The 27,273-nt window shown below is 40.8% G+C and overlaps 2 protein-coding genes across 9 annotated transcripts in view; both read left to right on the top strand.

Moving 5' to 3' along the window:
- Positions 1 to 11,999, top strand: part of LOC120797181 (solute carrier family 12 member 6-like) — a 33,139-nt gene extending 21,140 nt beyond the window's left edge. For 3 of the 6 annotated variants that reach the window (XM_040140564.1, XM_040140566.1, XM_040140567.1), the window contains 13 exons: positions 1,105 to 1,223; positions 1,374 to 1,472; positions 1,562 to 1,681; positions 1,913 to 2,017; positions 3,382 to 3,550; positions 3,768 to 3,963; positions 4,131 to 4,300; positions 4,401 to 4,532; positions 5,061 to 5,168; positions 5,407 to 5,463; positions 7,086 to 7,339; positions 7,437 to 7,570; positions 9,066 to 11,999. In XM_040140564.1, the coding sequence (XP_039996498.1) occupies positions 1,105 to 1,223; positions 1,374 to 1,472; positions 1,562 to 1,681; positions 1,913 to 2,017; positions 3,382 to 3,550; positions 3,768 to 3,963; positions 4,131 to 4,300; positions 4,401 to 4,532; positions 5,061 to 5,168; positions 5,407 to 5,463; positions 7,086 to 7,339; positions 7,437 to 7,570; positions 9,066 to 9,157 (1,755 nt within the window). In that variant the 3' untranslated portion in view covers positions 9,158 to 11,999. The remainder of the gene's footprint in view (positions 1 to 1,104; positions 1,224 to 1,373; positions 1,473 to 1,561; positions 1,682 to 1,912; positions 2,018 to 3,381; positions 3,551 to 3,767; positions 3,964 to 4,130; positions 4,301 to 4,400; positions 4,533 to 5,060; positions 5,169 to 5,406; positions 5,464 to 7,085; positions 7,340 to 7,436; positions 7,571 to 9,065) is intronic. The other 3 variants (XR_005708465.1, XR_005708464.1, XM_040140568.1) reach the window with 3 other exon arrangements.
- Positions 12,000 to 12,621: 622 nt separating this feature from the next.
- On the top strand, positions 12,622 to 27,240 carry tox4b (TOX high mobility group box family member 4 b). Of its 3 annotated transcripts, XM_040141262.1 has the most exons (9): positions 15,093 to 15,962; positions 16,246 to 16,314; positions 19,605 to 19,892; positions 19,995 to 20,255; positions 21,973 to 22,293; positions 22,675 to 22,755; positions 24,055 to 24,708; positions 25,147 to 25,301; positions 26,363 to 27,240. In XM_040141262.1, the coding sequence occupies exons 1-9, from the start codon at positions 15,855 to 15,857 to the stop codon at positions 26,418 to 26,420; spliced, it is 1,995 nt and encodes a 664-aa protein (XP_039997196.1). In that variant the 5' UTR covers positions 15,093 to 15,854; the 3' UTR covers positions 26,421 to 27,240. The 3 variants fall into 3 exon arrangements, with proteins under 3 accessions (XP_039997197.1, XP_039997195.1, XP_039997196.1); XM_040141263.1 differs by lacking the exons at positions 15,093 to 15,962; positions 26,363 to 27,240 and adding an exon at positions 12,622 to 12,750 and having other exon boundaries at positions 25,147 to 25,656; XM_040141261.1 differs by lacking the exon at positions 26,363 to 27,240 and having other exon boundaries at positions 15,090 to 15,962; positions 25,147 to 25,655.
- Positions 27,241 to 27,273: the final 33 nt, after the last annotated feature.

The raw sequence follows: 27,273 nt of genomic DNA, 5'->3' as shown, positions 1-27,273 counted from the left end.
CCTTAGCTAACGCAACAACCCACATCTAGATCATAACTATGTCTGCTTTTAACTAAAAGTGAGAATGAAATGTTTGCTGTGCTCAAACCGTGGCCTCTCTCCAAATACTGTTTAGTAACATTGATAGCTACAACAGTCCACAGACCTTGTAGGGAACACTTTGTTCCATCTTTGTGGGCGCAGACATTTAGCAAGGGAAGTTTTTAGGAGAGAAAGCCTGCTGTATGGCCTATGGATGTTTTGTTGGACCATTTTGAATTAAGTCTGTTAGATTTCTTGAATTTTATGGATTTGGCACATCAAGAACCCGAAACCAAAAGCCATTGAGCGCATTGTATTGCAGTAAGATACAGCCAAATTCTCCAAACCATGGCAAGTCACTTTGTAACAGCATATCTGCAGGTCTTGAAAAGTCTTATAAAGCACTGAATTCAGTTCCCCCCACAAAAAGTCTTAAATTTAATTTACAAAGGTAAAAGAGTATTGAATATTTTTTTTTCTTGCCTGCTGTAATACAGTTACATTGGTTATAACTTTTTTTTGGATGTGGATGTGGGCTGTTGGAAGACGTCATATATCTATAAATTGCAAAAGAGATTGATGCCACCCTGGATTGTGCTGCAGGAGGCTATTCAAACCTTTTTTTTTTTTTTTTTCTGGTGGAGTTTCAGTCACATCCATCACCCCTGTAGTAAACACTATTGCTACTGCTAGTCACACTAGCTAGCAAGTTCATCGACTCATAATGGTTAAGTGTCAATTTTAGCAGAAAATTTAATTAATCAATTACTTTTTAATTGGTTAATCCATCCATCAATTTTCTGCCGCTTAACTTGGTCCGGGTTACTAGTTACTTAATTGATCCTACTGGTTTTCCATCATTCTTTGATTGGTAGGACTGTGAAAAAAGTATTAAATTGCATGCTATGTGGTATTACAAAGTTCTTAAGTCTAAACCCGGCAGAAACCCCGCAAAGCTATCTGAACAGGTAACAGGGGAAAAAAAGATTGTCATTAAGTAAACTGTCCCTTTAAACCATTTTCAGTATGATTTACTCGGTGCCTCTGGACATATTTTTACTCTTTTGTGTGTGTTTCTGTCAGGTGTTTGGCCATGGGAAGGCTAATGGTGAGCCCACCTGGGCCCTGCTGCTGACGGCCCTGATTGCTGAGCTGGGGATTCTCGTCGCCTCTCTGGACCTGGTGGCTCCCATCCTTACGATGTGAGACGCAGCTCTGTGTGTGTGTGTGTGTGTGTGTGTGTGTGTGTGTGTGTGTGTGTGTGTGTGTGTGTGTGTGTGTGCGCGCGTGTATCTCACTCCTAAGCATCTCATACTTGTGTTACCAATATGATTAATTTTCTCTCCATCTAGGTTCTTCCTGATGTGTTATCTCTTCGTAAACCTGGCCTGTGCCCTCCAGACCCTCCTGAGGACACCCAATTGGAGGCCACGCTTTTCCTACTACCACTGGTACTACCAAGCACGCACGCGGGCACAAATACACACACACACATTTTAACGCACACTGATCTTTGCCTCTGGTGCTCTTCTGTGTCCAGGAGCTTGTCATTTCTGGGGATGACTATCTGCCTGGCGCTCATGTTCATATCTTCTTGGTACTACGCAATAGTCGTCTTGGTGATCGCAGGCATGATCTACAAATACATTGAGTATCACGGGTATGTTGCCATGGAGATGTAACCCCCCTCCTTGATTGTACATGTACAGCATGGTCAAGAGTGGTATGTGTAATACTGTGTTCTGTTTTTTTTAACTTTATTTCCAGTGTGAATCCTCTGTTTTTGTGGGTGTTTGTCAGGGGAGGTCACAAAATCCAAACTGCATATCACAGTATATATCCTTATATCCTTTTAAATTGTATATTCCATGTATCCATTTGTATGTATCAGAGCGGAGAAAGAGTGGGGGGATGGGATCCGCGGTCTCTCGCTCAGTGCTGCCCGTTATGCCCTCCTGAGGTTGGAAGAGCGACCACCGCACACCAAAAACTGGAGGTAGTGAAATACAAAATGAACACTTTAATTTCATTCATTCTCTTTTTTTTTTTTTTTTTTTCATAACCAGTCTCTTAAGTTATTAGAATTCAGTCTAAGTTATGGAATATAATAAAGTTTTGCATACATTTTGTATTGGTTGTGGGCCTTTGATTTTCGGCTGAAGTTGTACCAAAAAAAAGCCTAAAATCAAGATGATAATACACCAAGGAACGCACGAAGGATCAGGTCACCAAAAATTACCTCTTTAAGTGGTAGGGGGTGTGTTGTGGTCTTAAAACATACACCTTTATATTGCTGCTGAAAATATCAAATTTTTAGATGGTGGACACTGACGCTTAAACCAAAGTAACTTTTATATACCCAATACCCAGTTAGCTGCTTTTCAGTGACAGTTCCTTTTTCTTAGGGATTGGCTTAAAAGCTGCCCAGTGTGTCACTGCCCATTTTTACTGCTTTTGGTGAGGTATTGGAAATGATTCTCTATAGTGTTGCTGGATTAGATTAGTACATAAATAAAAATTGAGAAAATATGGATGTTTCTTTTTTTAAAGTTGGTTAGGTGTGAATAGTCATTGACTTTATCAGGGTATTATTTTAACAGTATTATTTGCATTATTTTTATTATTTTAGATAAATATCACATGGCCTGAGAGGCAGAGATACACACCCCTCGTGAGTGGTCAAGGGATGCAACAGAAAAAAAAAACGCAATTAATCTTAATACTGTAGATGACACTGAAGCATGTGGCAAAAGAAACAGGTCTGCGAATACTCTTGGTTAGAAAACACACAACACTATGTTTACTGTCATTTTTAAGAGATGCAAACATTAGGAGAGAACATGACGCTGATGGCAATCTGTGTTTTGGGGAGAGAAAGAAAATTCATGTTTTAAATGTGTACAACAGGAAACATTCAACATATTTATTTTATGTGTAATAAAGGACTGTAACGACTGCAGACATTCATCATATCTGAGTCCTCCTCAGCAGATGGATTTTGTAGATGTTCAAATTTCAGATTTTCGGAGCACTGTAAAGATTTCTCCTCCACGCTGGCTTGAACGTCAAGATGGAAAGTTGAATTTCTGTTAGCTGCTGTTTCCAAGGTCAAGAATTAACTTACCTATATACCTTTTTTAAAAAGACTGACCTGTCTCATTGGTATAGTCAAAGATGTACAAGGTGAAAAGACAAAAGTGGTGATAGGGCTCTCTTTTGATATTCTACTGAAAGAGTCTTTAGTATGTATACCACAATATAGAATGTGTAGGAGAACCTGTTCATTAGGAAAAGCTCTGCTCTTATGGATTTTTGAGGAGAATCCATGTCTCGGTTGTCTATTTGCCTGTTCTTTTCCAGGCCCCAGCTGATAGTGTTACTAAAACTGGACGAAGACGCCCACGTCAAGTCTCCTCGCCTGTTGACGTTTGCCAGCCAGCTGAAGGCGGGAAGGGGCTTGACCATAGTTGGCACCGTTGTCTCTGGCAACTTCCTACACAGCTATGGCGAGGCCCTCGCAGCTGAACAGGTGGGAAACTATCTTTACAGGGTTACAGTGGTCGCAAATCAAAAAGTTTCATGTAAAGCTTTGTCAGTCTGTTGATCTAGTTAACTTTACAGGGCAAAAGTTGTTCTAAAGTCAGTGATGACCAATACAATCCTAGAGAATTCATAAAAATGGTCGAAGCAAACTTTCATAAGCCATTTAACTTCATAATCTTACAGCTGCGTTTCTCCTATTTCAGACTCTAAAGCACCTGATGGATAAGGAGCGTGTGAAGGGCTTCTGTCAGTGCATCGTGGCTCAGAAACCGCGTGAAGGCATCAGCCACATGATCCAGTCCAGCGGCCTGGGGGGAATGAAACCCAACACTGTGGTGATGGGCTGGCCTCATGCCTGGAGGCAGAGCGAGGACCCACAGTCCTGGAAAACCTTCATCAGTGAGTCGAAGAGGATGGAAAACAATTCTGAATTGTGAATATTGAGGACTAAGTTAGAAAATTTGTGAGAAAAAGCACAGAGGATCTTTTTCTTTTCCAGATCTAATGATTTCTAATGTTTTCTTTCAGAGTTAGCAGGCTAATAGCGCCCCCTCTCTTCCTTCCAGACACAGTGCGGGTGACCACAGTAGCCCACCTGGCCCTGCTGGTGCCCAAAAACATCTCTCTGTTCCCCAGCAATAGTGAACCCTACACCGAGGGCTACATTGACGTCTGGTGGATTGTCCATGACGGGGGGATGCTAATGCTGCTGCCGTTCCTCCTGCGTCAGCATAAGGTATTTTTCTGTATTTTAGTACATTTTTGAAGTGTCTTTTCTACATTAAGTATATTGCTGCAACTCTAACTGCTTTGTTTAACTACTCTCCCCTCCTCAGGTGTGGCGTAAATGTGGGATGCGACTCTTCACAGTGGCCCAGATTCAGGATAATTCTATCCAGATGAAGAAGGATCTGGTAGCCTTCCTCTATCACCTACGAATTGAAGCTGAGGTGGAAGTAGTTGAGATGGTATGTTGCTTGCTGTCCTGGTCGTCGTTTATCGGGACACGTGCATTTTTACTGAAGTTGATTGAATTGTGTTTAATGTGAGGCATTGAAGTTATAATATGTTATAATGTTATAATATTATAATTATATTTTGATAATTGTCCCTCATCATCTTTAAACTTGTTGAAATTACCTCATTACACTCTGTCTCATATACAGTATGGTGTTGACACTGAGTGAATCATTTAAACCCAGCAATGTGTCTTTTTATAGCTTCACCATTCCACCAAATGGAAATTCTCAGCATGTTTTGTGCATCATTTATACAAACTTCCCCAAAACTCAGTGTGACATATTTGGTATATTTGGAAACTTTGGGGTCCCTCTAGAATTTAAAATTAACTTCTGTGGGTTTGAACAGTGTTTGGCTGCACAGCCTGAACAATGAGGTTTAAGGGGTTTACTGTTGCACATTAATAACCATAGAGTACAACAATGCTTATCTCAACATCATTGTTTTCTTGTCTCTTTATTCTCTTCTTCTCTCAGCATGACAGTGATATCAGTGCGTACACCTATGAAAGGACCCTGATGATGGAGCAGAGGTCACAGATGCTTAGACAGATGCGACTTTCTAAATCAGACCGGGAAAGAGAGGTAAGGTCGGGTCAAATGAAAAGATTGCTGTGCAGTTGATTTAAAAAGGCTTTAGATTTGCATATGAACAGTCAGGACATATCCCTAAATTGTCTCCACCAGTCGTTCCTGGTGATGAATCAGTCTTTGATGAAGTGATTGGGTTATCATTATTGACATGAACATCGGTCGTATGCAAGATTAGCCGTAACATCCTCATATCTGATTTGTCTGTGAATGTCGTGCATCATTTTATCAGGGAAACCCTGGTAGCAGCAGCAGTAGGCCAGAGGCAGGTGGAGCTACAAGGTCTCAGGTGAGATCAGTGGTTATGGTCAGCTGTAAATTCATGAATTTCAATGAAATACAAATTGTAAAAAAAATACTTTTGGGGGCAAATTATATAAGAAAAGGAGAAGAAAATATTTTGCAGAATCAAAAACACGTGTGTTTAAGACCAAGAGAAAGTATTTGGACTCTTGCACGTATAACCATCAGATTTCAAAAATGCCCCTACAAATGTTAAAGCCAAATCTACACCAGTCTGTCTAATTTAAAAAGTGATGAGTTCCCTCTGGTAAAAGTAGGTGGAATATGTAGGGAATACACATAACTACATGTTATTTAGATGTAGGAATACTTACAATAAAAATGATATTTGTTGTTGTGAAGGTCAGTGTGTAAAATTACCTTCTCGAGTCTAGAGTTTGACCTGAATCAGCTGAACTTAAATCCAGGCGAGAAATGACATAGTGGAAAGGTCTGGAATCAGTAGCTGTCCCTGTATGAGCTAACTGAGAATATGTGCTCTCTAAAGGTCATTGAAATAGCTTTGAGATCATCATTTTCTTCCATGGTTTCCACATAAAAATTGTTGTTGATTTGACGCATAGAAGACATGATCAGAAGATTAAAATTTTGGGGGTTGAAAATGTTAAATGCTGCTGAGAACAAAATATATCAATAAAGAAGCTGAGGTGAGGAATACAGGATTAGAAAAAGATTAGGATTTTGATTTTAAAATGAGCCAAAAGGATAAATATTTGCTATGCAACATTCCATTCAGTGAGACACGGTAGCAACACTGAAATTTTATATATATAATATATATAATTTTTTTTTTTTTTTGTAGTAAAACAATATGAACAGCATCTCCCGTTCAGCTTTACTATTAAAGCTCCTTTTGTCTCCTTTTGCTACTGGTCTCCTCAGCGTGTACGCTGGAGTTTTGATGATGTAAGTTTAATGGTTACACAGTGGTGAAGCATCAGCTGTCTGATGTAGAGTAATTTAGACGTAGCGGTCATTTTGGACACAGTTACGGCAAAGAGGTTTTCTTGATGACAGGGTTTGGATCAGCGAAAACCTCTGAGCTTTCACAAGTGCAACTGAATCCTTCAGAAAAAGACAAAAAGGATTTGTGTTGTTAATCCTGATTATTTTGAAAATGCGCAGAATGGACCAGCCAGTGCAACATACCGACAGATTAGCTTACTGCAGGTAAATTGGTTTGATGTACATGTCGGTGTTTTCATTACATCTTTTTTTTTTTTTTTAACCACAGAGCATTGACAAGCTGATTCTTACACTGAAAAATATCCTACTACAATTGGCTGTTATATTGTTATTGGACATTTAAAAATCACAAATATTTATATCAGTATCGGTCTCAAAAATCCAAAATCAGTCAAACTATAATCAGTGCTACATCTGACATATATGACTCTCCAATGTTAAAATGATGAGATTCCTAATCATTGTTCGATTTAAAATTTCAGCTGTTTCTTCCTTAGGTTGTTTATCTGAAGGATTCAATTAAAAGTTCTTTAGTTTGTCCAGCTTAATAAACCTAATATATGCTGACCTGGGTCAAATTTGCATCGAACAAGCAATGAGATGAGAGGGAACATGTTTGTGTTTGTCCGTCTACCAAACCAGGCCCAGCTGGTGAAGGATCGTAACTCCATGCTGCGTCTGACAAGCATCGGATCAGACGACGACGATGACACCGACGGCGGTGAGCGAGAGAGGGTGGTGAGCGGCGGTGGCGGCGGCGGCGGTGGCGGCGGCAGCTCTGAGCACCACCGTCAAGTTCAGATGACCTGGACCACAGAGAAGACCTCACAATACAGAGCCACGCACTCCGGCTGCTCCACACCCAAGGGCTTCAGAGACATGCTCAGCATCAGGCCGTGAGTGGAAATATGAAAGTCTCCCTCTGGTAAGGTCACAGCACAGCAGTGAAATAAACAGGTGGGTTAATGTACCTTTTTTTTTTTTTCCCTTCAGGGACCAATCAAACGTCAGGCGGATGCACACCGCCGTCAAACTCAATGAGGTGATTGTCAACAAATCCCATGAAGCCCGACTTGTCATGCTAAACATGCCAGGACCCCCCAAGAACCCAGAGGGAGACGAGAACTGTATCCTTATCACCAAGGGTGGCAAATGACATGTTTAGTGCCTCTTTTTCATCAGCGATCACAGATTGACTGTAATCTTTAACAATGCCGATGGGACAGAACTTTTTGTAGAACATTTGTAGAAAACCTTGCAGATTGCCTCTCTGGTATATAGAAGAATTCAGCAAATTCTGAAAAAGCTCATGTGCAGATGCTTTTTAAATCAATGTGGATTTCTTTTTTTAGCCGGCGACGGTCAATTTTGCCAGATGAAGTGACGGCAGATTTTATGAGCTGCAGCGGGCCAGCAAATTAAGCTAACGTGAGCTCCATGAGTTGGTTGAAAACGTATCTGGCTGTCTTGTTTTAAAAGAAGAAACCCAATAAAGGGGTCTTAAATATGCACTTGTTGTCCACATACATGATACTGTGCTAAAAGACTGGCTAAACGCGCCAGATCGAGGCAGAAAGTCTGTGTCATCACCTGTTGATGATCCATGTGGAAGACATGGAAATAAAGACACAACGCTGCTCATGTATTTCACTGTAGATTTAGAAATACGATAAGGAAAAATGTAAAATCGGACATTCCATTCATTCACAATCCTGTTTGGCAGCTTAATTTATGCACGTGGACACGGAAGAGAGAAGTTAGATTTCTGCTTTATTAATTGTATTTTCAAAAGGGCATCACTTTGACTTTCAACTTAAAAAGAGAGGACTTTAGAATGAGGTCAGATGCGTTTGGCTGGAGTTGTTGGAGAGTGATCTTCCCCGAATACCACAAAGAGCAGAAATCCGTCACTTTGGAGGTGATTCATTTAGAACCAAAGAGTTTTGTTTCCTCTGCTTTTACCTGAAATGTTGCTGTGTAACTGAGCTGCAGAAAACTAGCTCATCAAGATCAAACCTTTGTTTGCCCCAGCGACAGCAGCAAACAATTAATAGCCTAGTTTGTAATCTTATTCAATTCCAGTGGGATGCAACATTGTCTGATGTAAATCCAAACACTCATGCTGGTTGTTTTTTACATGAAGTCGTACACACTGTCGGCGTCTTGACGCATGTTTCTGCTCTAGAAAAGCAGCTTTATCGTGTTGGGCTGCTGTACCCTCATAACTACTTCTGTGAGTGTGGAGCGTCTGATGTTGCTGCCTGCCATCCTCAAGTGTAGCAGAGAGAAGTGGTTGAGGAGCATCAAGAAAGAGGTACATGGCTAAGCAGGGACAACAGGCACTTGAAATCATTATACAGGCCAAAAAAGTGATTACAGCCCTCCAAACTCTTTAAATGCAGACAATCACTCTTACTACTGCCCCAGTGTACACTGCTTGAACAAGTGGGGCAATGCAAAGCTCATGGAAGGGGTTTAGCAAACAATCAGTTTTTCCTTTCAAGGTGTCCTTATAACGCAGTTTTAAAGGAAACCTGGTAGCCAATCAGGAAGCATTTTCTAGATGATGTGGGTGAGTACCAGATATTTTCTGCGTTAAAAATTCCTTGACTCGTTGATTAGACATGGAGTTTCTCGAAGTTTTAACAGAAGGACTGGAGCGTGTCCTGTTGGTCAGAGGTGGAGGAAGCGAAGTAATCACCATCTACTCCTGATTGGACAAACAGAGGAAGCCAGCGTTAAAGAAGCAGCCAATCGCGCAGAAGTGAGCGCCCGTGAGTTCTGGGGGTGCGGGCCCAAAAAGAGAGACTGCCATTGGCTGCTGCGTCTGTCATCCTGCCGAACACACCCCACCCAGCCCTTTTCCCTTCACATTTACACTTTTTATGTCATGACAAGGGTTTCCATTCCAGTTATGTTGAGCTACAGATATGCCAACACAGTTCTATGAATGAGCAAAAAGAAACAAAAACAAAAAAAAAACCCCAAGAGTGTGTCTGTGTTTGTGTGCGATAGTCATCCATCTGAAGGAGGTTTGGTTTTTCGGAGAAGGGACCAGTGTTGTGTTTGGAGCGAGGGTGTCAGGGCGGAGGACCACTGAATGGCTGTGAAGTGTCCCCGAACGGAGCAGTCGATGCACTGACAAGACTCAGGGTTGCTTTTTGTACAGAATGTATTTTGGAAACCGATGTGAGTTCTGACTTCTTTTGATATCCACTACATCCATTAGTATTTGCGCAAACCTCAGAATGTTTTATCCACAGTGAAATTATAATTGGAGTGACGCTGAATTATTTTCAAATTCTAGAGTGTTTCTCAGAATCCACTCTCCTGTATGAGGAAACCATTTCTGCTGGGGAAAAAAAGTTAAAAACTTAGTCATGATAACTGACTGATACGATGACTTACCTCAAATTAAGACTTGGTAAGCCAAAATTTTGACTGGCTATTTCATAATTTTGACTTCCTAAGTTATAATTATTAGATCATTCAAAACTATGAGAGGGGTACAAAATTTGAGATAGTGAAACAGAATTATTAGATAAAAAGTTTCATTTTTCACTTGTTAAATCAAAATTAAAAGATACAAAGTCACAATCATGAGAGAAAAAATTAAAATTTGGACTTATTTATGCAAAATTTTGATCGGCTAATGCAAAATAAGAGAGAGGTCCAAACGATGAGACAGTAAAGTTAAAATTGGATAAAAATTCAAATTTTTCACCTACTCAATTTACAAGATATATCACAAATTAAAAATATATATATACATTTTTAGATTAAAAAGTCAAAATTTGATTTGGTAATTAAAATGAGATAAAAATTCTTAAGTCAAAATGATGACTTTATCTCATAATTTTAACTGTACCAATTTTTAATTTTTTTTAATGATGTTTAACTTTTTAATTTTGTTGTATTTCTCAGCAAAAGTTGGCTTCCATACATTATACATACATATTGTGATGAAAACTAATGACAGAAAATTCAAAATTACCACCACATATCTTTAACTGTAAAGCAGTCTTGTCTTTATGCACCACATTTATAGATTAATCAACGTCGACCAAGATCCCAGGAAAAACGAATCAAATGAATTAAACCAGTGTAAGGGAAGTAGTCGGAGGTCTTCTCTTTGTCGTGCCATAAACCGGCCCGTAGTTGGACTGCATGTAAATAGTTAGTATGTTAGAGTAGACGATAGGGTGCGTTTGAAGAAGCGAGTTCGAACTGTTGTGGTTGTTGTTGTGAGGGCCTTGGAAAAGGGAAGAATTTGGAAGAATTTATTGTTGACACACTGGACCATTGTGGAGAGGACCACTGCACTGCATGCTGTCAATGTCACTGTCACTCAGAGAAGTGCATATATGTCTGTGTGTGTGTGTGTGTGTGTGTGAGAGAGAGAGAGAAACGTGTGAATGATACGTGTGTTCACTTGACATACTAAAATGGTGTTTTCCATTCCTTCTACAGAGAATATTGGCTGCGCTATGTAGTGTGAGCTTGTGCCCTAAAACCCTCCACCTCACCATACACCTGAAATACACCTACTGACATTCTGCTTTGTCTTTTGTGTGTGTGTGTGTGTGTGTGTGTGTGTGTGTGTGTGTGTGTGTGTGTGTGTGTGTGTGTGTGTGTGTGTGTGTGTGTGTGTGTGTGTGTGTGTGTGTGTGTGTGTGTGTGTTTCTGTCTCTGTCTGTCTGAAAGAGTGTGTGTGTGAATGTTTGGAGCTGTAAACTAGAGGTGTTTGATTCCACTGTAAGACTTTGTTCTTTTTCTTTTGTACAGCGTTATTGTGCAGGGATTCTTTCATGTTCATTGTTATTTCCTAAACATTGTTTTTTTGCTTATTAATAAAGACAAAAAAGATCCCAAGTTTTATCTTTTTTTTTAAAAATTACGTTAATATAAAAAGGAATCGTAAAAAAAAGTTTGCTTGAAAAAATATGGGAATAAATAAAGCAATTTTGAAAAAAAAAAAAGTTACATGTATGTTTGTTTTTGCTGGCTGATATTGGTATTAGAATTTATGATCAATCAGTCAGATGTTTATGAACAATTTTGAGACAACTTAAATGTTATTTATCAGGTAAAAGCCAAACAGCTCCCCAGATGTGAAGATTTAGCACTTTTCTCTGTAAGTTGAGTATATGTCACCTTGGGCTTTGGAAAAATTGTAATGAGCATTTTTACTTTTTCATACTATACACTAAGAATCCTTAATTTTTTTGACAAAAGCAACCCAATTATTATATTGATATGATCTTTTTTTTTTATTTATTTATTTTTTTTGGAAAGTACCAAATTTATTGTAGGACGGCTGCAACTAACAATTACATTCATTATTGATTAATGTGTTGATTAGTTTTTTGATCAAGTGTTAAGTCTAAAAATAGTTAAGTTTTCAGAAAATAGTGAAAAATGCCCCCTACAACTTACCAAGCCCAAAGAGTAGCGTCTTCAAATTGCTTGTTTTGTTAGACCAACAGTCCAGAACCCAAAGATGTTGAGTTTCCAAAGATATAAAACTGATTGAATGTTTGACATTTTTGCTTTATAAATTACTTTCACCATTCATTTGATTATCGAAGTGGTTATTGTTTGAATTTCCTGTTACTCGACTGTTTCAGCTGTTTTAGATAAAACTTTCTGGAGCCTAATAGACTCTTTAACATACACCATATTTGTACACAGAGAGATTAGCTAAGGTCATGAAGCCAAGGAAACTTAATGTCCTGCAACACTGGCTAAATATTACAACCGCCCCCCCTCATAAAAAAAAAAACAGCCAATACGGCTGCCAATTTCAATTTTATTAAAATTATACAAAGTTATACAAAAAATTTATTTAAAAAAAAAAAAAAACCCAAAACAAACAAAAATAGGTACATATGCTAAATACAGAAACTAAAAACTTTCTTAGACTTTGTGGATGACCTTAGTCTTTTTTTCTTTTTTCTTTTTTTTTGCTCCAGTGAATCCCTCAAAAAAATTTATTTTAATTCTTGAATTGGTGTATTAAAAATTTTTATTGTCACAAAGTATATTTATTTTTAGATTTTAAATGCAGGACTTTTACACTGGTAAAGCTTCATACGCACAACGCGCAAATGGAAACAAAGTGAAACAGCTGCCTTTTATTTTGGAACTTTTTTATTTTTGCGTGATGAGGTCACTTCCACTTGTACGTACAATTCGGAAGCCGGTGCCATGTTGTGATATTTGAGGAAATCAGTTCTGGGCGAAGTTCACTAACAAAAAGTGGGATAAAAACAAAACATTAATCAGATTTCGAGGTTTGAGCATGGAGGTAAGAGTAGTTGGCATTAGAAACTTTTGACTTAATAAAAGAATCACGTTTGTCTTCGTATGTGATTATCATCTACAACACGAGCTGTGGTTGTCACAAACACAACAATTTGTGTTACGAGCGGCGGGACCTGTCTCCTCTATTACCCCCTTTTTAAAATATATTTATTTAACTTTACCTTATCCATTCAACCCTTTGGAGACAGTAAATCCTACACACTCTGGGGTTTAGTGTAGATTTATTAATAATACGCTGGTGTAAAGTGTTTAAAGCTGCCACCCGGAACTGAAACAACTTGTTTAATACCAGACCATAAATTATACGTTTATTCGTTTTATTGGTACATTTAAATCTTTGGAAATTTTTACTAACTTATTGACTGCATTTCAGACGCGAAAATCATTGTAAAAAGCTACAATAACCAACTATATCAAAGTTAACTCCTTTGTCGGGAAGCTAGTGACAAGCGACATCCTGTCATAGCTTTCAAAATTAAATCACGAATAATAAAACCTTATATTGACATTAATAAATTTGTCACCCAACATTCATTTTCTCTAAACATAAATTCATAATCAAACATTTTTGACACAGGTCCATTGAAGTTGGGTATTAAAGAGTTGTGACAGTTTTTATATACAAAGTTAGAAAAATAAATCCCCCAAATACATAACACTGACAGCCAATTTAACTGCGGATTTTATACAGTAAACTTCATTGAAAATTTAATTAGTAACAAGCGTGGACAACAACACAACTACAACAATAACTGTTCAACACTGGTAGGGCTCTAGTAATGATAAAGGCTGGATATACCAACTGTGCAAAGCAGGCAACAGCCCCAGGGCCGCAGACCCGCCGACCCGGCCGAAACCTCAGGCTGCGCGTCGATTTTAATTTAGTTATTTGAGCGCAAACTTTTTCGGGGAATTAACCGCATCTTACCTACCTACTGGAGTGCATTATTGCCTAAAATTTAGGCCCAGTTTTGGAGAGGAGCCCTGTGTCTAAATCTAGTTGTAGTATCTTAGTTTATATTGTGCTCCTGTGGTGTATAGTCTTAAATTTGTGTTTAATCAAATTAACTCAAATTAACTGACAAAACAGAAAAACCTGGCATCATGTAGTGTTATTTTATCGTAACAGCTGTGGGTCTCTGTGAAAATGAGATGACTTCCATGGAGAAGGGAGACAGAGTAGTCTTAAAGGGTCAAAACTCCAGCAACACTTGTGATACAGAACAACTTAATTGTGAGACCAGCGCACGTCAACTTGTGGCCTTCCTCCTCCCTGGGAAAACAGAGAATCTGCAATGTGCGCTGAAGTGCTTGAGGGTTAGCAAATCGTACCATGGTTAAAAAATGCGTTCAGAATAGCATATTAATAGTGCTCTCACTCCCTCTCACTCCCAACCACACTAAACAGACAATTGCCCAGGGGTTCCAGACCACCAGAGGCCCTAAAACTCCCAAGTTTACTACATTTGGGTCTACATAATTTGTAGATTAATCGGTCCTCCGCTCTGTATCGAAGTCTAGCTTGAAGACCTTCATTGTTCTAGTTTATATTGTTTATCATATATTTACTTTATGTTGTGCTGTTTTTTTTTGTTTGTTTTTTTTTGTAAAGTTGTATTTAATCAAATTGCTTTCATTTTTTTCTGTATGTCTAGTGATTAACACACAGAAAACCTCGGTCGTATTACTCTTAGGTGAACCGCGATGTCAGCAGGGACCAAACAACAAATCTTTGTCCCAGTGCCCCCTAGGCATGTACACAATATGAGACAATGGCCCCCTCAGCAAAAACAAGTAAAATGGCCCCCAGACTGAAAATCGTCGTCATTTCCTGTCTCTTGTAGCCGTTGCGTGTCTCTGTGTAGTTGTTGCGCGTCTTTTTTTTAGTCATTTTAATCTCTTTGTAGTTGTTTAGAGTATTGTGTGGTTATTTTGTTGTTATTTAGAGTCTCTTTGAGGCCGTTTTGCATCTTTTTCTAGTTGTTGCGTGTCTTTTTGTAGCCATTTTGAGTCTCTTCTTAGTTATTCTGAGTTCATTGCCTCTTTTTATTCATTTTTTGTAGCTTTGAGGTTGTTTTGAAGCTCTTTGTGGTTTTTTTGTATCTCCTTTTGGCATTTTATGCTTCTTTGTAGTCATTTTGTGTTTTTTTTTTTTTTTTGTGGTCGCTGGATTGACTTTAACAAGAAATTCTAACAGTCTCTTCAAACAGAGGCTGCAGCAAAAAGGCCCCCGGACCACTTGGGCCCCTGGGCCTGTGCCTGTTAGGCCCATTCAGTTATCCATCCATACCCCTAGGAGGTTAACCCGACCATGGTGTGGGTAGGAAATATTTTGGTGCTTTTGCATCTTGACAGTTAAATCGTGAAAAGTACCAAGTTTGCCACCTGATTTTATTTTGAAACTCGCATCGCTCAACATCCGGCGTTGGCCTCGTTTAGCTTGGCCGCCTCCAGTTTATCCCGTCCCTTGATCAGTGTCTCGGGATCCATTGAACAGCCTGGCCCGGGCCAACACGAAGCGTAGACCGGGGGCTCAGTCTGTCTTCTGTCGCTGTCAGACACCTTGAAACGATCACTGCCGTTGTCCAGACCTCCGGGGCGGCATTAACAGTCCGTCCGTTAAATTTCCCTTGCCGTGTCCGCTCGCTCCGAATGAGACGTTCGAGGAGCGACAGACAAACGTGTGCCAGGCTGGTGGCGAAGCGAGGACTACCGCAGCCTTGCGTCAAAGCCAGCTAAAGCTAAACCGTGTTAGGACAAGTCAGCAGGAAAGACGGGTAATAGCCACGTTACCTCTGTAGCTAGCCAGCCAGCAGACAGGTTATTTTTGGCACGGTTGCTGGCGTACACATGCTTCGCTCGTGTGAGCTAACCCAACATCTGTGCAAATCTGTCGGTGTTGGCGGTTTCATTAGACATACAGCTAGTCTTGACACGGTATCAGGCGTCGGTGTTTCCACTGAATAGCTACATGAAACCACAAGATTTCAAGCCAAGGTAAAGCTACGAAATTTCAGTTAATTGCGTAACATCTTGTTGAATCGAAGACGGGTCCCCATAGCTAACATATGAGGCCCAGCTGAAAAGATGGACCTGAATTTTTACTCGGACTTGACGGACGGTACCGGGCAGCACGACGGTGATCCGGAGTTCTTGGATCCGCAGTCTTTCAATGGATTTGACTCGGACAACAAGGTGACTCTGCGTGATGAACGGGTCAGACGTCTGTCACCCACAGACGGACACCACGTCACTCCTTTGCATTGCCTGTACACATTTGACCTAAGCGAAGGCTGCCACTGAACGCATCTCAGTGTGCAGACATGACCTGTTTGAGTTTAATGGGCGCTGCTCTGGGTTGCGTGGTTCGTACAGTGGGTGGTTTTTTTTGTCGAATGGTTATGTGCCTGTCAATTTCTAGTTTTGGGGGAAATATCAGAATAACCCTTTTTCTGACTTGTGCACCTGAATGTTTCAGTTCCCTGGAGGCAGTGACAACTATCTGACAATTTCAGGGTCCGGCCATCCCTTCCTCTCCTCTTCAGAGGTAGGCCTTTACACCTTTCATTGTGTGGCACTGAATGTCTCTCTCTGACAGGTTTTTGTTGATTGGTTTGGGGCCTCCCTCCTGTGGACAAGTGCTCGGGCTTACAGTCAGTGATAATGATTAACCCACACGCACATGACTGCCAGTTTGGAAGCACACTTTACTTTTGTAACTGCCATCGACTTGATCATTTTTACCATTTACAAATTCTTAGTGATGTGTAGGTCATTAAAGACGAGGCCTGTGAACGACCTATTTTAACATCAGCCCCATGAGTTAATTTAAAATCAGCTGTGTTGTCGCAGGTACCAGGCACAAATAAGAAATAAGGTCTTTTGTAGTCCACTACAACATGCACATACTCTACACTAAACCCACTGACCTCTTCAACCTCGCTGGATCTGCCTGTGGAGTGTGAAGTGTTTATCAGTACTTTTATTTATTTTTTTCACACGGCCACTGAATAAGTTCAGACGTCTCCGAATAGAGTCGTCCTGCAGTTCCCAGTTAATTTTCCGGAAAAGTTGCACGTAATTTCCCAACTCATTAATAGGAAATTTGCTAGGAATTTTCCAAGAAAGGCCTGCACAGTTTGGTCGTGATTATAAGGGAAACGGAGAAAGTGTTAGTTGCTACAGTTATTAAATACCTGCCTGTTTATATTCGAGTTTTTATGAAAAGAATACAAAATAATGTAGTAGATAACTTAAAAATACTCCATAAACAGACATCGATAGCCATCAGAGTTTCCTAGAAAGAAACTGCCATACATTATAGAGCCGCTCAGTAATCGGTAAATATTCTTTTAATTGATGTTCATGCTGCATATGCTTATTTGTAGTTGTCAGCGGCATTGGAAATTCCTTAGTTTATTCTTCAAACTGATGTTGATGATGATGATGATGATGATGATGGTGGTGGTGGTGATGGTGATCAAAACAAACGCCATGCTGTAATGCTTAACAGACTCGGCAGTTATACTTACAAACATATTTCTGCCCAACTTCCACTGAACAGGCCTGTAAAATAAAGTGGCTCGGGGAGGCGCATTTTCTGTCTGAACAAGAATTGAGAGTTTCTGTTTGTCTTTTCTAGGAAACTCAGATGGATACTGATGTCAGTTTATGAACTATTTTTCACTTACCTGCGGCATAATTTCTTAGTTCTTAGTTTCTTAGTAACAAACACTCTCCCTTATAATTAGTACCAGTAATTATCAGCTAACTACCGGCTAATTTTTAGGACATTATGACGAAAGCTTCGGGGAAAATAGCTGGAAAACACAGGACCCAAATGAAAGGTTACAATGTGTCATGTAGGAAAACAAGCTTTTTTTTTTTTTTTTTTAACAGAGAGTGAATCTTCACATATAGCTTTTTCAGATAAAAATCTAGAAAACTGCAAAAATAAGTCATCCAAAGTGTAACGTGTCGAGTGATGGGCTGATGGAGTGGATTTGCCTGTGAAGCAGCTGCAGACACATGACGAACATGGAGGCGTTGAGTTTGAGGCTAGGCCGTTGCATGATTAAAAACAAATTGATTTATAAATCTTTTGGAGCGGTTTTGTCATCAGAACAGACAGAGACGATACAAAGGGAGGAACAAACTTCCATCCAGCAGTGAGAAAGTGAAGCAAATCAGAGATCAGTGTTTAAGGGAATAGTAATTATAGAAATGTTAGTGTAAAGTAAAACTACAAACGGCTGCATACTCAATAAGGTTTGAGAGCATTTCATCACGTGTACTGTCAACAAACAAATCTGCCCGTACCAGTAATACATAACTATTCAATATGTAGTTTTGATCACTCAGTTCTTTTGATCGTGGTTTGGTGCACATGCTTTCCAGTATTGTTGCAAATACCAGCCCAATCATCTCCCTGTTGGTCATCCTTTAGCACACAGTGCAGCTGTGAGTAACACCATGCTTTGAAGGTTTTAAGCCTAAGGCGCCCCCGCCCCCGCACGAAACTGGGGCCCGTATCACAAAGCAACTTCAGCTTGGTCTTGCTTTCGTTGCGCCATCTTGCCACACCGAGTCAACGGTCATCCTGGATTCCTGTTATTACAAAGGTTTCTATCAGCTGGATCAGTGAACTTAGGGTTTTCCCACCCAGCTATGAGCGTGTATATGTAAAACAGCCAGAGTTCCTGCTTACAAGCCAGTTACCTGAAACATCAACCGAGCCATGGGAAGAGTACTTAATATGATTTTAGATACGAAAAGGTGATACCTGCAGTGAATGTAATTATTGAGGACAAATACTTTAGAACCACCTCTCAATTGTATGTAGTCCAGTACAACACCACCTCTAAGTATGACCTCAGTAATAATCATATAATCTGTCAATTTCAACATAAAAATGAACATTACAGTATGGGCTTGGTAAAGATAGATGTTATGGCAGAGCTGTTGTATTTAAATGCATTAGACTGTGCAGGCGTACCTAATAAAGTGGCCACTGAGTGAATATATACCAGATAATAACACAACCGGAATAGGATTACACGATTTATAAATATAATTAATAATATCTAGCTATTAAAAGTAAGGCTAAAGCTGTAAATAAGTGTGGGAATCATTAAGTAGGTCTTTGTAAATATGGCCAGCAGTTTGAACGTGTAGTGGTCTGGAGTGGAAAATAAATGTAATTAATATGCGGCCATAATTAGCATTCATTAGGCTTCCAGTGTGGCAAATGATCTCTCTGTGTTTGTTAGAGCAAAGCCTCTACTGCCCTATGAAAATGTCGCTTTATTGCTGTTTATTACTCCTCACTTTGTTGTAAAGTCAGTCCTTTTTTGTCCTGTCAGGATCCTGTAGGAACGTGACTCAAGTTTTCCAGCGATCTGATTGGTCCGTTGTCAGGCTATTGATTTAAAAGTCAGCCGTCCTCATGGTACCAGAAAGTCTGAGTAAAGCCCAAAGATAGCTGGTCATCCCACTAATCTTGCTCTGTGATAGAAGCCCCTGAACACTGAGAGTGATTTTCCACATTTGACTTGATCCCTCCTGACACAAAGAGTATTTAAAGAGATAAATCAGTATTAAGAGTCTTGGAAAATGAATCTTGTAGTAAGTCTTGTGATGAACTTTTGTCCTTTATAAAAAACAAATGCATTTAATGAAGCTGTAATCACTGACAGCAATCCTCTCCCAACTTTCGTGTGGCTCTCTTGCCCTCCTTCCCACTCGTTTTCTCTTGTCCTCTTCCATCCTCGCCGTTCCTCCCATACCTCCCTTAACTCCTATCATTGCCTCTTTCGTCTGCTCTTTTCCCCTCCTCAGACCTTCCACACACCCAGCCTCGGCGATGAGGAGTTCGAGATCCCTCCCATCTCTTTGGACCCGGACTCGGCCCTCACCGTGTCAGATGTGGTTTCCCATTTCGGGGAGCTGTCGGACACCGGTCCCTCCGACAGCGTGGTGGTACCCGGGAACGCCGTGGTCGAAGGGGACGACCCCTCGTTCGCCTCCACTTTCGTGAACGCCCCCTCACAGGGCCTGGAGCACCTGAGTCTCGGGGTCATGAACCAGTCAGGAGGAAGTGCTCTGCTGGGGTCGTCACTGGGAATGGTGAGGAGCACAGGATGATTTTAACGGTCTGACGTTATCTCACCATTAAACACCGTTTTAATTCACTCGCACCTTCTGCCCCTGTTTTCTTCCCTTCCGCAGGATCTCGGCCATCCCATCGGCTCTCAGTTCAGCAGCTCGTCTCCAGTGACCATCGACGTCCCGCTGGGTGACATGAGCCAGGGCTTGCTGGGGTCCAACCAGCTGACCACTATCGACCAGTCAGAGCTCAGTGCTCAGCTGGGGCTCGGATTGGGAGGCGGCAATATATTACAACGCCCCCAGTCACCTGAACAACCTCTGTCAGCCACGGCGTCGCCCACCAGCTCGCTCCAGGACGATGACATGGATGATTTTAGAAGGGTGAGTCTTAAAGGCCCTTGTCATAATCAGCTGCTTCCCATTAGCTACGAGGCCTCACATGAACACACTATCATCTGCTAGAGTTTGAACTATATAGGTCATTTCACATGAAAGAGTAAGGGGTTTTTTTTTTGCTCTTCTCTGTGGTTTGAAGTTGGCAGGGTTCTGCCGTGCATTTTCTACGCCCCAGTCAGAAAATACCCACGTGACTCATGTTCTGCTAATAGTTGTTTGGTTGATCGCTGCTGTTCCCAGGAAGGTGCCGCTAACAACAAACCTGATCAAACTGCACCCACACAGTCCTCGTGACGGTTGATATAGAGGAAAGTTTTGAATGTTGAACTCATGAAAGTATAAGCAAGAGTGTTTGTTCTAACTTCGTATTTGATATTTAGATTTTTATATTTTAGAAATATCTAAGATTTGAAACAGTTTTCAGGAGCCTTAAATTTATTTTATTTTATTTTTTGGCCACTTGGGGGCAGTGGAAACAACTTGTGAATACAACATTGACGTATTGTCACTTTTTAAGTTGATATGGTGAACTAGCAAATAGTTGCTTATTTACACATCCAGCAGTCTCTACCACCTCCTGAGTGAAGTACCCGGCTCTTTAGCTGCTAAGTGCTCCACTGTGTTCACTAGCCAGTCGCTAACAGTTGATACAGTTGGTGTCAAAAATCATACTCCTTTTTTCCACTGTCAACTCTGAAGACACAGACATAATAGAAATATTTTTAGATTCGAGGTGACTTGGATGATACCATTGTCTTTTTCTGTGCTTTAACCCTTTGATTTCCAGGTTCGTTTTGGTTAATTTCTGTCAACTTTCTCTCCATGCATGTCTTTACTCCACATGTATGTTTTTGTTTTTTTTGCTTTTTTTCTCAGCACAAACTCAGATATAAGTTTGACTTCTCATCTTGTCACTTTACCAAAGTATAAAGCAGCCAGGAACCCAAAATACAGGAAAATTTGACTATAAAAATGAACAAACCTTGAGTGATAATCGCTCAAAATATTATAATGGCAAAGTTAAAGGTTGATAAAATATTTCACTATATATACATATCTCAACTGGTTATTGTGCCTTTTTAATTGAAAATCGTTGTATGCCTGTAAAATATTGAATATATTAATAGTTAACTTTTGATTTAAAAAAAATAAAAAAAAGAATAGGATGACTGAAAGCTCCACATTGGCAATTTGAAATGTTTTTTATTTTTTTCCCAGCTTGTCTCTACATGCTCAAAAAATAGTTATGTTAGTATAAATGAAAAATGATCCGTGTATTTAATGACGACTGCACAGTCTCCAGACTGCCGAGTAAATGCTGAAGTTTGAATAAGAATATGCACATATTTTGTGTACAGTCGCTGCCCTGTGAAAACCACAAAATGTCAACTTGTCATGAGCTAAGAAAAACAGCCCTGTTTTCATCTTTGTTACTGTGCATTTTTAAGATACTGTAGTGGGTTTTGAAACGGTTTAATTTGATGAAGAAGTGGGGGATTCTTCTCGGTCCATAAAGGAAAACTTTATCTGAAGAGTTCCAAATCACAAAAACCAGAGATTCAAGGTTTTCACTGGACAATGGCAAAACGATGGCCCCAACAAAACTGTATTAAACTGAACTTGAATACTTATATCCACTTATTTTCTGGAAGATATTGTAATGTCCCTGACATTCATTGTGCTCCCTTACCTTCATATCCAGAGCGTCCTCGTCGAATCTCCGGTCTCAATGGCCGTCTCTCCAGGTGTCATCTCCCTCGATCCCTCTCTGTCCGAGTCTTCGCTCTCCGCCCCGACTTCCAGCGTCTCTCCAGCTGTTGGACGGAAAGGAGGAGCAGGAGGAGGGAAGAAGGGGAAGAAGAAGAAGGACCCCAATGAGCCTCAGAAACCTGTGTCGGCCTACGCGTTGTTCTTCAGGGACACACAGGCAGCTATTAAAGGACAAAATCCCAATGCTACGTTTGGAGAAGTTTCTAAGATAGTGGCTTCCATGTGGGACAGTCTTGGGGAGGAGCAGAAACAGGTAAGACGGAAACAGACGGACTCCTGCTAGGGTTCCTGCAGTCATGGAAACCTAGGAATTTGTCTTTCTGACATGAAATAGTAGAAAATTCCTTTATCCATCGGTTCATCTTTTTATTCAGTCAACTGCTTAAATGCTTAATGAGACAAAGTTAGACCCAGTTTAGCTTGAAGGAAATTGTGGACGTTCATAACAGCTAAAATACTGCTCAGAAAAGATGTTACCAGCTATGGAAGTATATGTGGTGGAATTAAAGATGTCTTTAAAAGTATCCTCGCTCATTTGTCTGCTGCATGAAAGCAGGCACGGGCTCACTAATGTGTGGCGAGACTTTTAAATATAATACTAATGTCAGTACGTCATTTTCTTTTTTTCTCCCAGGTTTACAAGAGGAAAAACGAAGCGGCAAAAAAGGATTACTTGAAAGCGCTGGCAGAGTACAGAGCCAGCCAGATTTCTCAGGTCAGCTTTTTTTTTTTTTCTTTTTCTGATTCTGAATATTGGCACTTCCATGATGAAAAGATCCTCCATTTGCAAAACCTGACACTTATAATGACACAGTATATAGTTACTCTTACTTACAAATGATAAGAATGGCAGTCATCTAGGCCGGGTGATATGGCCCAAAAATGAACACGCTTACTATTTCTGTCAAACCACAAGATTCCCCTCAGTTTAAACTTGACGAGTAATGGATTCAGAAGCTAAATAAAATGTACAAAAATTGTATGAGCCGCAAACCTGTGTAAATATATTATACACAAATCTACGTTTTGATTCTAAATCCTTACAGCAGTGTGACAGGATCGGCCTCTGTCTTGGGCCAGTTCCATTCATCAGTTAAAATCCTTCATTTTGAACCATCTATTGCCGTTAAAAAAGTGCAACACAACAGCACGAGTGATGTGTCTATTAGCAAGGAAAATGCACACAGTACCATTACAGTTCATCTGAATGCCTCGCTAGTCTGTTTGGCGTTGGACTTCTAGTTGCGTGTCCCCGTCTCACTCACTTTGTGGCCAAAGTAACGCCACACCACCGACATCTTGTTTATCTACAACACCTCTTTACGTATAAGGATGTTACGATGGTTGACCTTGTATGTGCCGACAAAAAAGGTTCTTCAGAGGGAGGGAAAAAAAGCTTCCTCGTCTCTCCTCCCTGACTATGTGACTTTTTCTATTAAAACAAAGAAAAAGTACGCAACTATTAGCATTAAAATATACTTAAAGTACCAAAAGTAAAAGTGCTCCTTATGCAGAATGACCCATTTCAAAATGATATATACTACATTATTGGATTATAATTACTGATGCCTAACCATGTAAGCATCCCTAATGTTGTAGCTGGTAAAGGTGGGGCTAATTTTGACTGCTTTATATACTGCCGGTAGCTTAATCCATTATAATACATCCTCATTTATTAGTTGATTCATATTTTGTATTAATAATCTGAATCTGCAAAGTAACCAGTAACTATAGCTGCCAAATAAAGGTTGTGGAATGAGAAGTGCAATATGTGCCTCTGAAAATGTAGCGGAGTAGAAGTATAATGTAATGTAAACTAGAAATACTCAAGTTGAGTATCTCAAACTTTTACCCAAGAGCAAAATTTAGTTAGATTCCACTATTGCTTTATATCAAAGTTGAGTCAAAAAATCCTCATGAAGTGTTTGGTTATATTCCACGTGATCTCAGATGACGCGTTCTAACGTTTTCTTTCCCTGTGTGTCCTCATTCGGTCCAAACCTCGACTCTTCAGGCCCCCATTGAAGTCATGGACACTGCCCCGTCGCCTCCACCCCCATCCCCAGCTCCTGCAGTAGCAGCCACACCTGCCGCCACCCCGGCCGCTCGTCCCACCAGGTCCCAGCATTACAACCCCGAGGAGAACACCATCACCAACATCTGTACCTCCAACATCATCCTGGACCTGCCCCAGGTCACCACACGCTCCCGCACCGGCGCCATCAAACCCCAGCCTCCGCCGGCCACCGCCGCCCCGAACCCCCCTACTGTCACCAAGATCATCATCAAACAGACGCAGCTGCCCTCTGGAGGCGTATCCGTCACAGCGACGCCCGCCTCCTCGCCACGGCAGCCGCCTCCACTGCAGCAGATGCAGAGCACCCCTCCTCCACCTCGGCTGCAGCAGATGGTACACGCCCAGGCTCCTCCACCTCTGCAGGCCAAACCGAGAGGTGGAGGCGCGGCCGCTGCCACGGCTCCTCCTCCGCTGCAGATTAAAGTTGTTCCATCGTCACGCCAGTCGGATTCAGGTACGCCGATAATCGTGTCATCGGCCGGTGAAACACCTACGTCAGTGTCCTCCTCCTCCTCCGCTCTGACAGTGGAGGTGGGACAGTCAGGCGCTGTGGGGACGGGAGTACAGGAAGTGGCCGAGGCAGAAGAAGGGGTAAGCTCAGAAAAATACACTTAGACCGCACAGTTTAACATGACCGCGAATAATCTGAAATCATTGTAGTTCTGCCAAAGCTGTGCATTTCAAATTTAACTTAATCCCGGTATATAATTCATAACGGTTAACCAGAGAGATTTCATGTCAAAAAAAAAAATGCTCAGCTAGGTCCAAATCTTGGTCAGAATCCTTTTAAAGTAATAATTTAAGGGATCCTTGTCAAAACTGTTTATGATCATCTCTCTTTATGGCTTTTTTTTTTTTTTTTTAACTCTCAAATATGGATCACGGTATCAGCCTCAAAAATCCAGTAACCGGTTCATACTTTACACTACTGTAAGGTTTCAATAAGTCAGTCTGAACGGGAGGGCTGGAGAAATACTTTAAATGTAAACGTCTGTATTTGTCTTGCTGTCTTGTTGTTGTGTCTCTCAGATGGAGGTGGAGGTGAATGTCGCCCCCGGCCCGAGTGTGACCCCCGCCTCCAGCCCAAACATTTGTGTGCGTGCCGGCTGCACCAACCCTGCCGTGGAGAGCAAAGACTGGGACAAGGAGTACTGTAGCAACGAGTGTGTCGCCACACACTGCAGGTGTGTATACTCAATGGGTGAAAGGAAGAGTTTTTATATGTTCTTATTTTTCTTTGGTTTAATCAGTTATGATTACGAGTTAGTTTATCTGCAAGGCAGTGATTGAGTTATCAAAACTTAGCTTTTATGTAAAGCAGCTTGAATCTTCTTGTTGTTGAAATGTGCTGTACTAATAAACTTGCCTTGCCTTGAAAGTGTTGTTGTTTTCTTTCTTAAATCGCTACGATGGGACTATTTTAAAGGAACAGCCCAGCTTTTTGGGAGATACCCTTGTTTACGTCCTTGCCGGGAGTTAGATGAGAAGGCCGATACCACTCTCGTGTCTGTTCGCTATGATGCCACAGCCAGCGGCCGGTTAGCTTAGCTTAGCATAAAGGTGGTAAGCAGGAGCAAACGGCTACCCTGGCTCTGTCACAAGGCAGAAAATTATGGGAGGTTTTGATTGTGTAGTGAACATACGAACACAGCTAATGAGTGTGTTTACATGGTCACTAGTATCTTGATTATGATCGGGTTTTTGGAGTATCTTGGTTATGTGTAAAGGATTTTAATCTTCCTGATTTCAGAAACCTGGACTAGGCCTCTTCCTGGTTTTGAGACACCTGTAGTACTCCGATAGAAACACGGATGCCGTGGCACGTAAACGGTTTCTGATTGCTCTCTGTCATGGCGAGTTGTCAACTACGGTTATTTAGTAGTTGTTCAGTAACAAAAATGTATGACTATAAAAGATTTAATGCTGGAAGTGAGAGTCTGACACAAGCAGCGTCCTCATCGAGTCCAGGCAGCCAGAAACCAAAGTGTTCTCGTCCTCAACCACTGAGATAACTCACCTGGCACAGACATGAGAGGCTGAGAGGGCAAAGAGTCAAAAACACACCAAGTAAATGAACACCTCGGTTTCTGTATGTTTTATACAAACATGATCTCTTGAATATGATCAAAACAAAGAGTAAAAACGCTCATTAAACAACTTGACATCAAACCCCCGCGTACAGTGTGACATTGTCAGAAACTGAGAGTGAAAATAAACAATTTCCTTGATCTTTTCTCCTCCACAGAGATGTGTTCATGGCCTGGTGTGCAATCCGAGGGCAGAACACCACCACCGTCACATAGGAAAAAAAGACACATCTGACGGACGAGTGCTACACGGAGAGAAAAAGGACAAAAGACAACACGCAAAATGCAAATGAACAGAAGAATGAATGAATGAATCAGTAGATAATAGCCAGATCGGCCTCAGGTATCGGCACATAATGGTTTGTTTCATTGTGTCATGTCAGATGAGCAGACAGGCAAAAGGAAAGTATTTAAATGTGCTATAATATACTTTCCTGTGGCTCTCTCGTCCTGTACAAATGGCTCTCCAGAAGAAAAAAAAACAACAATTATTTGCAAATAGTGGAGTGGGAATGGCCACTCATAACGAGATGAATGGATGAATAATAATAAGGAAGAAAGCAGAAGAAGAAACTAGAGACTTGGCTCTGCTGCTCCAGACGTTCCTGTTGATCATCTATTGTGAATTTAAAATATGGACTTGATAAAAAATAGAACATTTTATATGTACTTATGGTGTTTTTAATTATTTTGAAAAAGAAAAAAAGTGCAGGAAGGAAATCATGATCTTGCAGATGTATTCAGTTCGTTTTGTTCATTTCAAAAATTCCACTTCAAATGTGTATGCTCTTCCCTTTACTGTTACACTGAGGATTGATCGATGTGAATGAAATCAGAGAGGAGAGTAATGTGTGGGTGCTTCGGTGTTGACGGGCCCGTGGCTACTTCAGAGATTTAAACAACCAACAGGTGGGCAAAGCACAAACAGTCTTAAAGCTAATTTGGAGTTGTACAAAAGGGTCAAATGTTTCTAGGAAACCAGGTGGAAATTAACCTGCCACCAGCCAAATGCTGTTTGTCACCTTTGAAAACCACTTTGGGGCGGGGCGGGGCGGGGCGGGGTACGGGG

The sequence above is a fragment of the Xiphias gladius genome, chromosome 12 (genome assembly GCF_016859285.1).
Source record: "Xiphias gladius isolate SHS-SW01 ecotype Sanya breed wild chromosome 12, ASM1685928v1, whole genome shotgun sequence".
NCBI classification, from domain to species: Eukaryota; Metazoa; Chordata; class Actinopteri; order Istiophoriformes; family Xiphiidae; genus Xiphias; species Xiphias gladius.
Note: the sequence above shows the minus strand (reverse complement) of the source record. Positions and strands in the feature narration are given on the sequence as shown.